The 14,583-nt window shown below is 41.6% G+C and overlaps 2 protein-coding genes across 3 annotated transcripts in view; both read left to right on the forward strand.

Annotated features, from left to right (window-relative positions):
- LOC134186081 (uncharacterized) overlaps positions 1 to 8,028 on the forward strand; it is a 31,331-nt gene extending 23,303 nt beyond the window's left edge. For both annotated transcript variants that reach the window (XM_062653993.1, XM_062653994.1), the window contains exons 42-60: positions 3,084 to 3,123; positions 3,191 to 3,482; positions 3,551 to 3,705; positions 3,768 to 3,844; positions 4,542 to 4,632; positions 4,695 to 4,777; positions 4,836 to 4,872; positions 4,932 to 5,029; positions 5,089 to 5,208; positions 5,287 to 5,435; positions 5,521 to 5,656; positions 5,738 to 5,884; positions 5,943 to 6,033; positions 6,090 to 6,181; positions 6,254 to 6,388; positions 6,446 to 6,550; positions 6,615 to 6,766; positions 6,824 to 6,959; positions 7,018 to 8,028. In XM_062653993.1, the coding sequence (XP_062509977.1) occupies positions 3,084 to 3,123; positions 3,191 to 3,482; positions 3,551 to 3,705; positions 3,768 to 3,844; positions 4,542 to 4,632; positions 4,695 to 4,777; positions 4,836 to 4,872; positions 4,932 to 5,029; positions 5,089 to 5,208; positions 5,287 to 5,435; positions 5,521 to 5,656; positions 5,738 to 5,884; positions 5,943 to 6,033; positions 6,090 to 6,181; positions 6,254 to 6,388; positions 6,446 to 6,550; positions 6,615 to 6,766; positions 6,824 to 6,959; positions 7,018 to 7,116 (2,235 nt within the window). In that variant the 3' untranslated portion in view covers positions 7,117 to 8,028. The remainder of the gene's footprint in view (positions 1 to 3,083; positions 3,124 to 3,190; positions 3,483 to 3,550; positions 3,706 to 3,767; positions 3,845 to 4,541; positions 4,633 to 4,694; positions 4,778 to 4,835; positions 4,873 to 4,931; positions 5,030 to 5,088; positions 5,209 to 5,286; positions 5,436 to 5,520; positions 5,657 to 5,737; positions 5,885 to 5,942; positions 6,034 to 6,089; positions 6,182 to 6,253; positions 6,389 to 6,445; positions 6,551 to 6,614; positions 6,767 to 6,823; positions 6,960 to 7,017) is intronic.
- A 1,418-nt stretch (positions 8,029 to 9,446) lies between these two features.
- LOC134185295 (phosphatidylinositol phosphatase PTPRQ-like) lies at positions 9,447 to 13,506 on the forward strand. Its single transcript, XM_062653077.1, has 11 exons — positions 9,447 to 9,454; positions 9,528 to 9,622; positions 9,713 to 10,129; positions 10,422 to 10,724; positions 10,793 to 11,116; positions 11,190 to 11,519; positions 11,597 to 11,923; positions 12,471 to 12,574; positions 12,632 to 12,812; positions 12,878 to 13,076; positions 13,142 to 13,506. The coding sequence occupies exons 2-11, from the start codon at positions 9,547 to 9,549 to the stop codon at positions 13,311 to 13,313; spliced, it is 2,433 nt and encodes an 810-aa protein (XP_062509061.1). The 5' UTR covers positions 9,447 to 9,454; positions 9,528 to 9,546; the 3' UTR covers positions 13,314 to 13,506.
- Positions 13,507 to 14,583: the final 1,077 nt, after the last annotated feature.

Here is a 14,583-nt window from a genome sequence, read left to right on the forward strand (position 1 = left end):
TGTGTCTGTAATGGAGGATCGACAGATGATTTCCAAAGATCGACGTAAGCCGACATCGAAACGGCGTAATTGGTCTGTCAACAAAGCAGGAGTCACAGTACGTAACAAATGATTGATTTTACAGATACTCTGACAGCTCCGTAGCAAATGCAATTCAACTTGTGGATCCTCAAGGTTACTCAGAAGCGTTTGAGACTCCAAGACTTTATCAACACGTTTGGATATAGATGATCTAAAAAAGTCTACAGAGCCATGGACTGGTGATCCTAGCAACTCAACCCCTTCTGACAAACGTCTGACTTGACTGGGAAACAAGGGAAAAGCTTGGTCTCCAGACGGCCAGTATAGTTCACATTTATTTAAGTTGACATGTAAGCCATAACTGGGACCCTTTTCCGAAACACTTTGTAATAAAGAAGATACAGACTCTCTCGAGCCGAAAAATGTCCCATCATCCAAATACCAAATTTGAAGGTGTAGGTTCGAAATAGCGCCAATAGAATCCAATAATTCCAGAATCACAAGTGAGAACAGAAGAGGGCTCAAGGGATCTCCCTGTTGGACACCAGCTGTAGATAAGATTTGATGCCTACCGTAACGCATCTCACTAGGTACGTGGTAGGACCACTGAGCCCATGCAAATAATTCTGGAAATTCTCTCCGCAAACGTGAAAGAAAGGCTGGTCTGGAGCACTCATTAAAAGCATTAGTCATGTCAATTTTCAAGCAACAGAAGTCTTCTTTATCCCAGTTAGCATCAAGAAACGATTGTGTGGTGTGAATAGCTGATTCCATACCACTTCTAATACCCACTCCTACTTGGCCAGTTGGCAAAAAGACGTCTGGAAGGCGGTCTTTCACAGAAGCACAACAGAGTTTACTTGCCAGGCGCCGGAGTACTTCTCCAACTGCAATTGGCCGAAAACCTCCTGATTTCTTTAAGAGGGCAGTCAGTGGTGCTCCAGACAACCAAGGTGCGATTCTTGGATCACACTTACCCGCCAAAAGCTTTGTCATGAATCTTGAAAGATTTGCAAGGCACAACTGAGCATCTGGGACATATGCTCCTTTCATAATATCTAAAAGATGTTGAGCCCGAAGCTGAGAAAAACCAGGACTGGAACCTCTGGGAAAACTTTCTAAGGCTGATAAAACTGCAAGAGAATCCACAACTAATGGAGGTGGAATATCATCGGACCATTCAGGTAAAGCATGTTCTGGGTGACGTGATTTAAGTTCATCTAGCACCATTGGGTCATCACGAGAAGCACAACCACAAGAGCCCAACACTTTCATAGCATCACCAAACCTACCCTCGCGTGCCAAATTCAGTGAACGACGAGCATTACTTTTGGCAATAGAGACTGATTGACGGGTTGACCGGGACTGACACTCCTGCCTGGCTGCTGTCCACAGTGCGACCAAGTTACCCTGCTGCCATTGACGCAGGCGAGATAACAACAGCTGCTTAATGACCAAACGCTTCTTTCTGCCTCCCCGAGGAGGAACGCGTAACACAGCTTTTGCAAACATGAACAGCCGAACAAAACCCCAAATACCATTTTCACAGGCACGTAAGAATTCACCAGAAAGAACTTCAGCAAGTAATGGACGAGTCGAACGTGGCACATGCTTAACTGTCTGAACACGTAATGAAGCAATTTCATCCATTACTGACGTGAATACTAAAGATTCATCTTGCGTGGGAGGAGACAACATAGAGGCAGCATGAACTCCCTCTAATACCAAATCCAAGTCAGCAGGACAAGAAGCCACACAAGAAGGGTCAGGCCTATTAGAAGCTGACAGGTGTGTGTCATGGTGGAGATCACTATGAGAATTCTCACAGGAGGAAGAAAGTGAATCTTGGTCTGATTGTCCATTCAGCCATAATGAAGAAACAGGGTCCTCCATCAAGCCACGACAGCGATTTCCTGATCCCAAAGAACGTCTGCAACACTGAAATCTCTTTGAATAGGCAAATCCACAATCACAGCAAAGACGACGATTATGACCCTGAAGAAAAGCTCTGCTTGGAAATAAATGGCGACTAATATGACTAGCATTTATATGTTGCCACAGGGACCCAATGTCTCTGAAGGAAGAAGCACAAAGTGGACACTGTGGCAAAACACCACTGCTTGACGCAGCTTGGGAGGATAGAGTACACAAATCCTCTAAAACACTCACATCATCGGAAGTACCAGAAGAGCAGTCTCGAACTGTGCTGAGGTCGACTGTAGAATGGACGTCCTCTTCAGGACGTGTGGGAGGACCCGGATGTGGGTGAACGTCACCACAACGTAGTATCAAAATGGCGGCCAGTGTGAGACAGAAGCAACAGCTGAAAAGACATCTCACACGTTTAGGAGCGGTATGAGCATTCACGTTCCTATTCCTGCTGGTTGTGTGGCCGAGCTGTACTTTCTCAGACACTGAAGTGGATAGGAGATGAGCAATAGGAGCGAAACATCCAATTCGACAACGGTAGACCTCCAGGGACACACCCATGAAAATACCCGATGGAGAGTACGTTGTATCAAGTAAACTGAAAACGAAACGTGCGTCTCTGAAGACAAACCGTCAACTACAATACGAGCGCTAGAAACAGCACCTCACAGCCATTTCGACTAGTTGATATATATATATATATATATATATATATATATATATATATATATATATATATATTGCAGAAATGGATGATGTTCTGAGTTTGGATTTTCCTGTATGTGAGTAAATAGTTTTGAGTGTACCTGCAGTGGTACATGTGTGTAATATATATATATATATATATATATATATATATATATATATATATATATATATATATAATTTAAATATGGCTCAATTCAGCACATTGCATTCGATAAATATATAAGTATAAAATTATATATTTTAATTATATACATTGACATATATTAATAAATGCAATTTGCGTTTAAGCCAAATTTAAATTAAAAATTAAATTTCTATATATTTCTAAACTAGCCTTAATAAATTTTTATGTTATATGTTACAAATCACAATTCCATATGAAATGATGATCACTTGTCTTCTGACTTTACTACTTGTGATTATAGGATGCTGAAACAGTATTTATATCAGCCAGTCAAATTAATAGTAAACTGGCCTTCTCTCTTTATATTCCACTCAACTCTCTAATTACTCGATGCAATTGCTTTCCTAGAATTTTCAACTGATGTTGGCAACGATCAGCTCATCATCCGACATCAACCGCCATCAACATCACGACCAAGACAGCACTCTCCACCACCGTCATCTCTCTTACTGTCTTCATCATCAACGTCCTCACCACCAACATCGTCATTATCATCGCCATTATTGCCAACGCCAACACCACGATCGCGGACTTCAACACTATTAGCTGGCGGCAATCTAAACCTAGTAGCTATTATAGTCTCGATAATAATAATATCTACCATTCTGGTAATCATCCTGATTTGGCTAATTTGCTGCAGGCAAGAACCACTTGAAATTACAAGCTAACTTTTACATTCAATGTTTATAATCTTTTTGCTTATCATAGAGGCAAACGAAAGTCGGTGACCTTGTACAAAGGAAGATCTGAGAATTTGTCACAAGAGGTCACTCTGAAGGAGATTAGACCTAGCAACGAGTCCGTAGAACCTTCTACCTTTGTGTCGTTCGTCATGAACAACAACTGGGAAACAGAGCAATCGAGTAAGCAAAATTACCAACAAAAATCTACTTAAACTAACACGACTGTCATCTATTACATGCAGCATCAATAATCGAATTTGAAAGACATGTGAAGAGGTTGAAAGCGTGTGACAACGAAGGATTCGCTGCTGAATTTGACGTACGTACTCTAACATGTTAAATGAGATGCCTATCTAGACATAAGTGTAGGAACCTAGATTTGGTTGAGAAGGCACACATTTGCTAGGGCGAGGCTCTGCACAACAAAGCTAATGTTTTATTAATTAATGTATTATTAATTAATTAATCATATATATGCACGCTACACAGCAAAAAAACAGAAAACCAACATTGTGCTACACTATAGTGTTAGTGCAGTAATACTGCATGTCATGTCAGTGTTATCAGTTTCTACGTCTGTCATCCATATATATTAGTAGGTCACTTGACAGTTGGAAAAGTTCAGGGGCACATGCCTCCAGTGCCCCTGGTTCCTTATGCATTACCGTGTCCAGGGGTGGCCAACTGACACAATGGTGCCACAGGTGGCATCAGAATCTGGTCTTGAGCACCAAGCAAGCAAAGATGTGGCACCAAGACTTGAAGCCACTCAAGCAGATGGTGAGTGGTAATTTCTTGAACACGAGGCAACACCATGATACATACAAGAGTACAGTATGTACATGTATGTATGCATGTATGTAGGTGTGCATGTACTATGTAGGTAAGTAGGTAGCCTCAAACCAGTCTCGCGCAGGTGTGTCCAAGTGGGTGTGCCATTATCTTTAGGCACCAGGCACAAGCTTTAGCCAAACTTGGCCACCCTTGATCATGTCAACTTATGTTCTTATCCCTAGGAGCTCAACAGTGTCGGAACTTATCAGAGCACCTCGATTGCAAGAAGACCCGAAAACGCAATGAAGAACCGCTACCGCAACGTCGTGCCCTGTATTTGCAAATACAAGTAGCTAATTTCGATGAAACACTCAATGCACATGTCGTCCGTTTAGATGACGACGGCCGTGTCATGCTCCACGACGTCGATGGAATGCATGCACTGGAGAATGACTACATCAATGCAACGTACATAAACGTACGTAACTTTGTCCCTTGATCTCTGACTGTGATCAATTTTGGTATACCCATTGCAGGGATATACAAAAAGAAAAAAGTACATTGTGACACAAGGTCGGCCGATCAACCTTAACACACCTCTAACATTCTATTGGTTTACTGTCCACCTATAGGACCTCTTTTTGAAACATCTGTTGATTTTTGGCGTATGGTGTGGCTGGAAGGAGCGGAGTTTATTGTCATGGTGACTCGAGCAGTTGAAAGTGGCAAAGTGAGATGCACCCTGGTGCATGACTATGCATGAAATGTCACTGTTTCTGCTGCTTTTAGGAAAAGTGTTTCCAATATTGGTCGGACAGTACACCCAAATACTTTGGTGGTTTAACGGTGGCCGTTGAAACAGTTAGCGAAATGGCGGACTACACAATGCGAACCATGACGCTAAAACTGGTAAGTGTACAAGCTCAAATTCGACTATACTCTGCTGTAACGGTATCACATGTATGCAATGCGACTTTGTTGTTGCAGAGGGACGCGGAGCGTTTGGTGACGCACTATCAGTTCAAAAGTTGGCCCGATCACGGGGTCCCTTCTAGTGCCACTAATCTGCTGGGCCTCATTTACCACTACAGAAGAGACTCTAGAGGCTCGACTGCTCCTCTGATAATCCATTGCAGGTGCCGACGCACTTAAGTCGCTCTCAATCAGAGGATGCCTCTTGTTTCTTAGAAAATTCTCTAATGTTTGTTTGTTGTGCTATAGTGCTGGTGTTGGGCGGTCTGGCACGTTGGTGGCGATTGATACTTTGATGAATGTCCTAGCGGCCGGGGGAGACATCGATGTGAAGTCTGTTGTTGTGCGTTTGAGGATGAGTCGCACAAACATGGTGCAGAGTATGGTAAGATGACAAACACGGTGTCTTGTCGACTGCCATGCATACATGCAGCTTCGTCTCACGGTGCATCTGCTGTGGCACTAGATGCAGTACATTTTCATTCACGATGCCGTCTTGGAAGCTTACCACACAAGAAGGACAGAAATTACAGCCTCAAAGTTTTCCAGCAAGACTGAAAGTCTGATGTGCCTAGACGTATCCGGTTTCAAGAAATTCAAGAGAGAGTTTGATGTCTGACCGTCTCAAATCAAAACAATATGTCTGCCACGTAATACCATCTTTATTACAGGTTCTCCTAAAGCTTAGTCCACCATGTTCTACAACGCCAATTGAGACAACTGTGCTGCAAGAGAGGAACCGAGATCTCGACTTTGTCCCCCGTATGTTGATGTCATACTTCTGTCTCAATGTTTGTCTCTCATTTTGTTAACATTAGCTGAAACGTCTCGCGTGCTTCTATTCCCCAGCAGTTTATGTGATTCTGCTGTTGCTAAAGGTGCAGACTACATCAATGCAAGCTTTGTAGACGTAAGTACTGTGCATGCAATAAATCCATAGAATTTGAGATCTCATCGGTTGCTTGTATGTGCGTTCCTCAAGGGCTACCACAAACGTAATTTCTTCATCGTGACTCAAGCTCCTCTTCCCAGCACAATAACCAACATGTGGAACATGGTGTCTCACCAGAACGTGAGTGCCATTGTCAATTTGGCTCAAGAAGATGAATTCGATCAGGTCGATGCGTCCACCCCATTACGATCATCAGACATGGTAACATCTCTTTGTGTTTAGTACTGGCCCGATTCGGTATCACAAACATACAGAGATGTCAGCGTCGATGTTCTGTCCTCAGAAATTCAGCAATCGTTTGCAGTGCACAGAGTACTGGTAAACAGGGTAAACAAGATTTCTAAAATACAAAAATAGTGTGTCTGTGTGTAATTTTGGGTGTTTGCATCAGGGTCAGTCTTCCAATGACGTTTCCCTATTTCATTACACTGCCTGGCCGAATAATTCTCATCCCAAGGATATGGCGGGACTGTTGGATCTAATGAATCGATTGGATCAGTGGATGAAGACGACTGGTGGAAACCGTGTGGTCGTCCATTGCTGGTACGCACAACCTTCACACTGAAAGGTTCTTATCACAAAGTGATCATTTGCACTTAGCTCTGGTGTGGGACGAACTGGTTCGTTCTGCGCCGCCTACAATGTCATCGACCAGCTGAACAGCGAAGGCGTAGCCAACGTGCTTCACGTGACTAAAATTCTTTACAACCAGAGACCGAGAATCATACAGACACCCGTAAGTCTCATTGATCTTATACACTCACGATATTCACCTGACAGCTGGTGCATTATAGGAAGACTATGAGACTGTTTACACTATTGTCGATAACTACCAGCAATCAGACAAACCCTACTACACTATTCCTGACAAAACCTACGGCACTAACCTCTAAAAAGTTTACATCCGTCTCCAGAATTTAAAATTCAGAGTTAAGACTGCTAGAGGTAGAAAACTAAATCAAGGTTAGAATAGAAGTTATGACGTCCTGACAAGTTAAATGTTTTTTTCAACTTTTTTCTAATTTAGTTTGTTTTGCGAAGACCCTCCTACATTATGATCTGCAATCACACATGTTGTGCTTGCATTAGTCTTAAGAATCCGTTTTGGCCATTTTTTCTTTTAGTCAATAGCTTCATGTGATTGGCTGATCCATACACTAAGAAATATTATTATCATAAAGAAACGTTGGGAACTGTTGGGAACGTAAATCTAATGTCGTTGACTATATTGCAAAGTGTACCATGGATACATCTCTGAACTAGAGGTATATCTCATATAAGAAAGACTGGCAATGGTCATGCATTATCGAAACGCTGTGCATGGCAGTGATGAGTGGATTGTGTCAATTTTGTTACAGTAAATATGCGCATGCGCATGCACAACAAAACGTCCTACTAATATCAACAAATTTAATATGGCAATCACCAAATTAAAATTGTCGCTAAACTTTCCAGGCTACAGTACATTGTGTATAAACGTGATTTTTAGTACCACCATTGTCTTACCTGTCTTTGCACAGCAATTCCTGGTCTCTGATCAATCATTTCTCTGTTGCAGTAACTCTGCAAATCCTTTGGCTTATAGATGCTTCAAGACATCTAGACAACACAGATTTCATTCTCATTTCAGTACCCTAACTGCATGGGCAACTACTAGTGCTAGATAATGATCGTCAATTAACAATCTAAATTATTATTATGCCTATTATTTTGCAAATTTGGAAATTTTGAAAAGCGGAGTTGAAGATAATCCGTTGACCACGCCCATCTTTAAGAAACGCTTATCGCTAGCATCTGGTACAAATGGTCTAGCCTTCTTAGATAATGATTATTTGTACACACACACACACACACACACACACACACACACACACACACACACACACACACACACACACACACACACACACACACACACACACACACACACACACACACACACACACACACACACACACACACACACACACACACACACACACACACACACACACACACACACACACACACACCACACACACTACTGTAGATATGCTCCGCACTACACATGTCATCTAGTAAGCGCGCGATGAAGGTCAGGCATTGCGAGGACGAACAAGAGAACAGAGTCTGAGACTCAGAGAACAACATTTAAAATAACTTGTACCGATGCTGTTGTAGCCCAGAGAGCGATAACTGTCGTACACTCTATTTTAAACGACGACCATATCCATTCAGCTGTTCGTCGTCTACTATGTACTGACCATGCACGAGCTACTGAGCTACTGCAAGCAACTTACAGTGTCATTAGATCTACATCACAAATAGATCACCTTCTAGACAAAACTGCTTTCATGAGCCTCACGGATTCGGCACGGAGAAACTGCGCATGAGCAACAAGATGGTCACGTGATGTAGTTAGCAAGATAATGAAAAGGAATCTGTGCATGTTTTGTTTTATAATATTTTTGTCTGGACATGGATACACACGAACAACGCAGAGAATCGAAGCAAAGACTGAAATTGAAACGAAAGGCTAGATGACTGAACTGTAAGGTTGCCGACGTTCGCCGCTCTGTGAACTCAAACAGCGTGTACAAACAGGACAATTTGGCGCCATTGTCTCAACTTGCAATATTCTGAACCATCACAGAGTATAACCAGAAGTAACGAATTTAGGAATTTCTACGCTAAGCAGTAAGAACTAACATTGAAGCCAACAGTTTTGCGTCTTGTAATCATTAGTGCATTGATTTAGTGCTTTTGTTTGGTATTTTGTACAATTACAGACCATATGAACGAGTTTGTTACGTCATAAACAATTTGCTCATTTGCTGTCAAACAAGGACAAAACGGCAATTTCTAGCAACTTGAAGATGAATTTAATGTTAAATTCTCTCAGAGGTAGAAAGTGTATCAAGGAAACTGTTTAGATTGGACATTTGTGGTTTCCTGCCAGACAAACGCACTTCCATTTCTATATTGAAAGACGAACAAAATTATTTAGTTGTAGCTCTAACTCTAGGAACAAAAGTATTGCTATAGGTTGGTAGTTCAAAGTAATCATGAACGAAACTCCTGGTATCATTTTACACCATTCACACATTTTGTTTCTCACGTGAGTAGGCTGGATTTATAATTTTGCAAGAGTCTGTATATCTCGACATGACAAGGGAGAGGTTCTCTTCGATCGCCAACTAGCAAGTGAACTGTGACAAACATCTGTAGGCGTGGGCAACACTTTTCTCACAAGTTGGTATTTCTAGCCACCACGTTCTACTCTCTAGCTAGCTAGAGTAGAGTTTCTACTGAATTTTTATTATAGTCTACGTTTGCTGAGTCTCATGATATCGCGACTACTGCTCTCATTCTATCTGCATGCTCTCATCAAAAGCAGTCGATGTGAAAACACCACCGCAGGTACCACCTCGACACTTCCCTAGGGCGTGCTTCCACTCTGTTGGAACGAAACCATGTACTAAACAAACGGTTTTACTCTCTCGTTTCTAGATACAGTTGCTGTAGACTTGCGATCTTCTGAAGTAGAATTGCTTGCAGTCGATGAGAACGACTACAAACCGTTGTCATTGCACTACCTGACTGACGACATGAATAGCAGCTGTGTGACTCCTATTAGCAAACACGGATATCCTCTTCAATTACTCATAACAGTTCGATTGAAACAATGTCTACGACTTCTTGCGGTGAACATTGCTGAGAACGCAACTGCTCACACTTCGTTTGGCGTGACTGCAAAGATCGGCTGTACAGGAACCATCTATCCACGAAAATGCGTGTGGTCTAGTGTGAAGCTCGCTGGATCATCGATAACGTCATACGATTGCTTATCATTCTTGGCCAAGACAATTACGGTTAAAGTTCCAGCCGGTTCCACGATCTGTGAATTAAGTATCTACGCACCTCCAGGTAGAAATACTGTGTGCACGCGCGCGCGCGCGCACACACACACACACACACACACACACACACACACACACACACACACACACACACACACACACACACACACACACACACACACACACACACACACACACACACACACACACACACACACACACACACACACACAGCAAACCTAACGAATCTTTTTTTATTGACATCGTACTGCATGGTATATGTAAGTGTTGCCTGTTCATCTAGCAGATATTGCTACATATGCTTCTCACATCAAACGTTCGTATCCTCTGTTGTATAGAAACGAACTCAAAATGCGAAAAACCAACTATAACCGAGACTACTGCTTCTTCTCTCGTTCTCTCATTCAACTGTTCGTTCAGTAACACAAGAGATCGTTTCGCTTGTCGCATTGACAAGCACTTGGTTCAAATCCGTCCGACACTTGGAGATCACTTCACAATACAAGAGTCCCGTACAAGTTCGATTAGACTGTCTCAACTGATTCCCTTTACTGCTTACGAAATCAGAGTAAACGCAACCTACAACAAGTTGTATTGCAAATCACATTCTGACGTAATTTTTGGTAAAACGGATCCAGTTGGTGAGACAACAAATGTGTATAGGACCCTGTGTTTAGTACAAATTTACTTTTTTTTTAAATTTATGCAGCACCATCTCTAACAGAAGACGTTCAAGTTGTATCTAAGACAGCAACGAGTGTTGTACTCACGTGGAGACCACCGTTTTATATCAATGGATCTAATCTCCGCTACTTCATCAATTTAAAGTCGAAAAATATGTACAAATTGAACACTAGAAAACAACCAAATGTTACCTTGACTGGTCTTACACCCTATACTTTCTATACAGTCGCGATTAAAGCTTATGTCGACGCCAAAATCAATACCAAAATTAAAATTAATATCAACAACAACAATTTTATAATACTTGGGAGTAACAAAATTACATCAACATTTACGACAAATCAAGCAAGTATAAAGGCCTTTTGAGTTTGGTCACGTGAGACTGTCATGATAACATAACTTTGTTATTGTTGTCTTACCAGAGCCTCATCCTCCGGTCAACATACAAGTAAACACGCAAACACTTACATCTGATTCGATTGAGATCAATTGGGAGCGGCCTCAAATATCTCACGGTCCAATTTCGTATTATAAAATCTATTATTATAACTTCAGTGTAAGTGCTCCAAACGTCGTTAACGTTTCACTACTGAACGAGCTCCACGTCGTTAACGTTTCGACCAACGCACTACTGAACGGGCTTCAACATTTCTCGACTTACCGCGTTGTCGTAACGGCTGTCAACGTTGAGAAAAACGTTGAGCTGGAGAGCAATGAAAGCAAACCAGTACAATTCAAAACTTTAGCAGCTGGTAAGTGAGCCTTCTATTTGTTTATATAAATTATTAGCTAATAATGTCGCTCGGTGTGTTCTTTTTCACCTTGAAAGCACCAAGTCGACCTCTGGAGCTAATTGTCTATAATACAGAAGCACGATCGGTCAATCTCAAGTGGAGACGACCCTCTATACCTAATGGAGATATAGCAAGTTATGAGATCATTGTGGTACAGGGGAAAGACGTCAATCCTAGTACTCTTACGAGATCGGTCGTTAAGGAGACTGTCAGTGGCGACATCTTAGATTACGAAGTATCTGGTCTGATTCAGAGATCACAGTACAGTGTGTGGGTGACAGCAGTCAATATTCGGAGATCTGACAAAGCAAGGTTGAGAAGTCCTCCAAGTCGAGTGATAATCTTTGCTACCAAGGAAGAAGGTTAGTGTGACAAACTTAATTTCTAGAAGTTAAATCATTCTCCCTTGTATGTAGCGTGACCTCTAGAAATGGGGGGAGCTAATATGCTACGGGACACTCCCACTTTTATGGTCACGCCCACTTTTATTGGCTTCTAATTGACTAATACGGTAGAAAAGTGGCGGATCTAGACTGGAAAAAGGGTGTTGTATATACTATAATCAGCTTTGGTCCTCGATCACACGTATTTACAGTCCACAATTTTTATGACCACATCTACAAATTAATGAAGGGAGGCTAAAGCCCGGTCTAGCCCATGCCACGCTACGCCTCTTTTACTGTAAGCAGATTGTGTGGCTTCATGCTCGTTCCACAACTACGTGTACAATAAATAGAGTTCTAAGGATTATCAATAAGACAGAGAAACATTATAAAAGCAAGTGGAGCTTTGTAACACATCAACATACACTGAAAGTTAGACATGTTTTCAAAACTTATTTTTGTTCTCAGAATTCACTTGTATTAACAATGCTTAACTTGTTCTTGTTTTTGTCTGTAATAAATTTAGCACCACATGCTCCTATCAACTGCATAGTCGAAAACACTAACTCGACATCTTTCTTTGTGGAATGGGATTCTTCTCCAAGAGACGAACAAATTGCGTATTATAAAGTATTCTGCATTCAGTCTATTATATAAACGCAAATGTTTAATTTACGTGTTGCTTAGTTAAAATTTCAATCACTTTTTGAGACAAAAGTTGCAACGACTATGGAAAGGACATTTCAACAGACAGGCCTCAGAGCTTCTACTTACTACAACATCACAGTCACTGCATTTACAAACTACACGGAACTACTGAGTGGGCCACCATGCCAGTTGTTGGCCAAATCCGTCGAAAAAAATATTCGTACGTTATTTTAACTTGTAACTTATTAAAACATTAAATGTGTATACTTGTGTTTGATGATTTAGAAGGATCTGAGTCTTCCACAATAGTTTATGTTATTGTCGGAGTCGTGATTTGTTTGCTGATTATTGTTATTGTGGCTGTCGTTTGTTTTGTTCGTTATTGGCAGAGATGCTGCGACCATCGCGTCCAGAAAGACGACTTCAAGACCAAAAATCAAGACACAAATTGCTATGAGCTGCCAATAGCTACACAAACTTCTCAGTATTTTAATAATGTATGATACCAATTAAGTAATCTTAACTTTTGTTTTGTGATGTCTGCTGCAGTACCGTCGAGAATGTGGACATTACACAAAGCGCTGCAAACAGCTCCCGGTCAGTTAGCATGAAGTCGGATACTGATCCTGTCTACGGTAATGCAACAGTGATGTCGGACCAGATTCGCTCATTGACTACACCGGACAATGACGTTATTTACGAAAATTTCCGTCGACACTAGATGCAAATTTTACTTGCAACACTATCTACACTGATGCATGCGACAAGACGAATGTCTAAGAAAATCAATACGTGATAGAAACATTTGGTACAAATTGATAGCAATCTTGATTAGAGTGTAATTAGGTCCTTGTCTCTAAAACATTCTAAAAGCAATTTGAGCAATAAACGAAACCTAAAGGTGCTCATGAAAATTTGTAGCTATCACAGTTTATGATTACATGCATTCTCGAAAAATTATGAATGTAATCGTCGTCTGTGTGTACTAAAACTCGTTTCCAGACCCACTCCATGCGTTTCGCCACGTGTCTAACTATGTCATGTGATGGACCACGTGTACGTCTCTTTGCAAAAGCGAAAAGTGGGCTTTCATGGAGACGAGGCTATCGTTCTTCTATTAGATGAATCAATCGATGGTGCATGCTAGTTTACAAAGGCTTTAACACTTTTTTCTAGTACGTTCCTCGATCTGCCACATAGTAGACGGCGAAATCGTTGGTCTAACTTATCTAAGTTAATTACGGTTCATAAAAACCGGAGTACATGGACTCCAGGGGATTTTGTTGCTGGACAGTCGCCTAGAAAAATAGAGATTGTGCAGCTAGCTCCGTTGCGACTGCATGGACGTTATCTTACAACTAGGTCGTAGGGAAACGAGGAAGTGTTGGTCTATAGGCGGAGGCAACACTTGCTTGTCTGAGAAGATCGCGCTCTACTAGACTAGTCGTGTGAGTTGCTGATCTGCACCTATACACGTCGTTGTGTTTCATGATGTCGTCAATCAGACAGCTGCTGTGGCTCTGCTTCTATGTGTACACTCTCACCAGAAGCATTCGATGTGAAACAAACAATGCAGGTAGTCTCGTACATGCTGCATGCATGTGTAGGCTAAATGAGCCTAGCTACTTTTTCTATACAGTTGCTGTAGCCTTAGCAGCTCCTGGAATATCACTAGCTGTAGGCACAGAAGACGCACAAAAAGTATTGGGATATGTAATAGTTTAGGGTTGTTTGGGGGAGGCGTCTTGGGGCGACTGCGCAGTAGAAGAGTCTAAGTTGGTTTTGGCAGACTTTGTTGAGTTAGACAGTGTAGAATGCAAATACACGAGTCTCAATACTACATATTGGTGACGAGGCAAAGAACGAAACATGACATCGATGATCGGGAAAGTGAGGTTCTTTGATGGAACTCCAGATGAATGGGAACACTACGTCGAACGACTACGGTTTTACTTCACGGCGAACAAGGTGACTGACAAAGACCAACGGAA

The sequence above is a fragment of the Corticium candelabrum genome, chromosome 10 (genome assembly GCF_963422355.1).
Source record: "Corticium candelabrum chromosome 10, ooCorCand1.1, whole genome shotgun sequence".
NCBI classification, from domain to species: domain Eukaryota; kingdom Metazoa; phylum Porifera; class Homoscleromorpha; order Homosclerophorida; family Plakinidae; genus Corticium; species Corticium candelabrum.

Coding starts and splice junctions, on each gene's coding strand:
- LOC134185295 (XM_062653077.1), top strand. CDS start 9,547: ATGATATCGCGACTACTGCTCTCATTCTATCTGCATGCTCTCATCAAA. Junction 11,520..11,596: donor ATTCAAAACTTTAGCAGCTG/GTAAGTGAGCCT, acceptor TCACCTTGAAAG/CACCAAGTCGACCTCTGGAG. Junction 12,575..12,631: donor AACAAATTGCGTATTATAAA/GTATTCTGCATT, acceptor CGTGTTGCTTAG/TTAAAATTTCAATCACTTTT.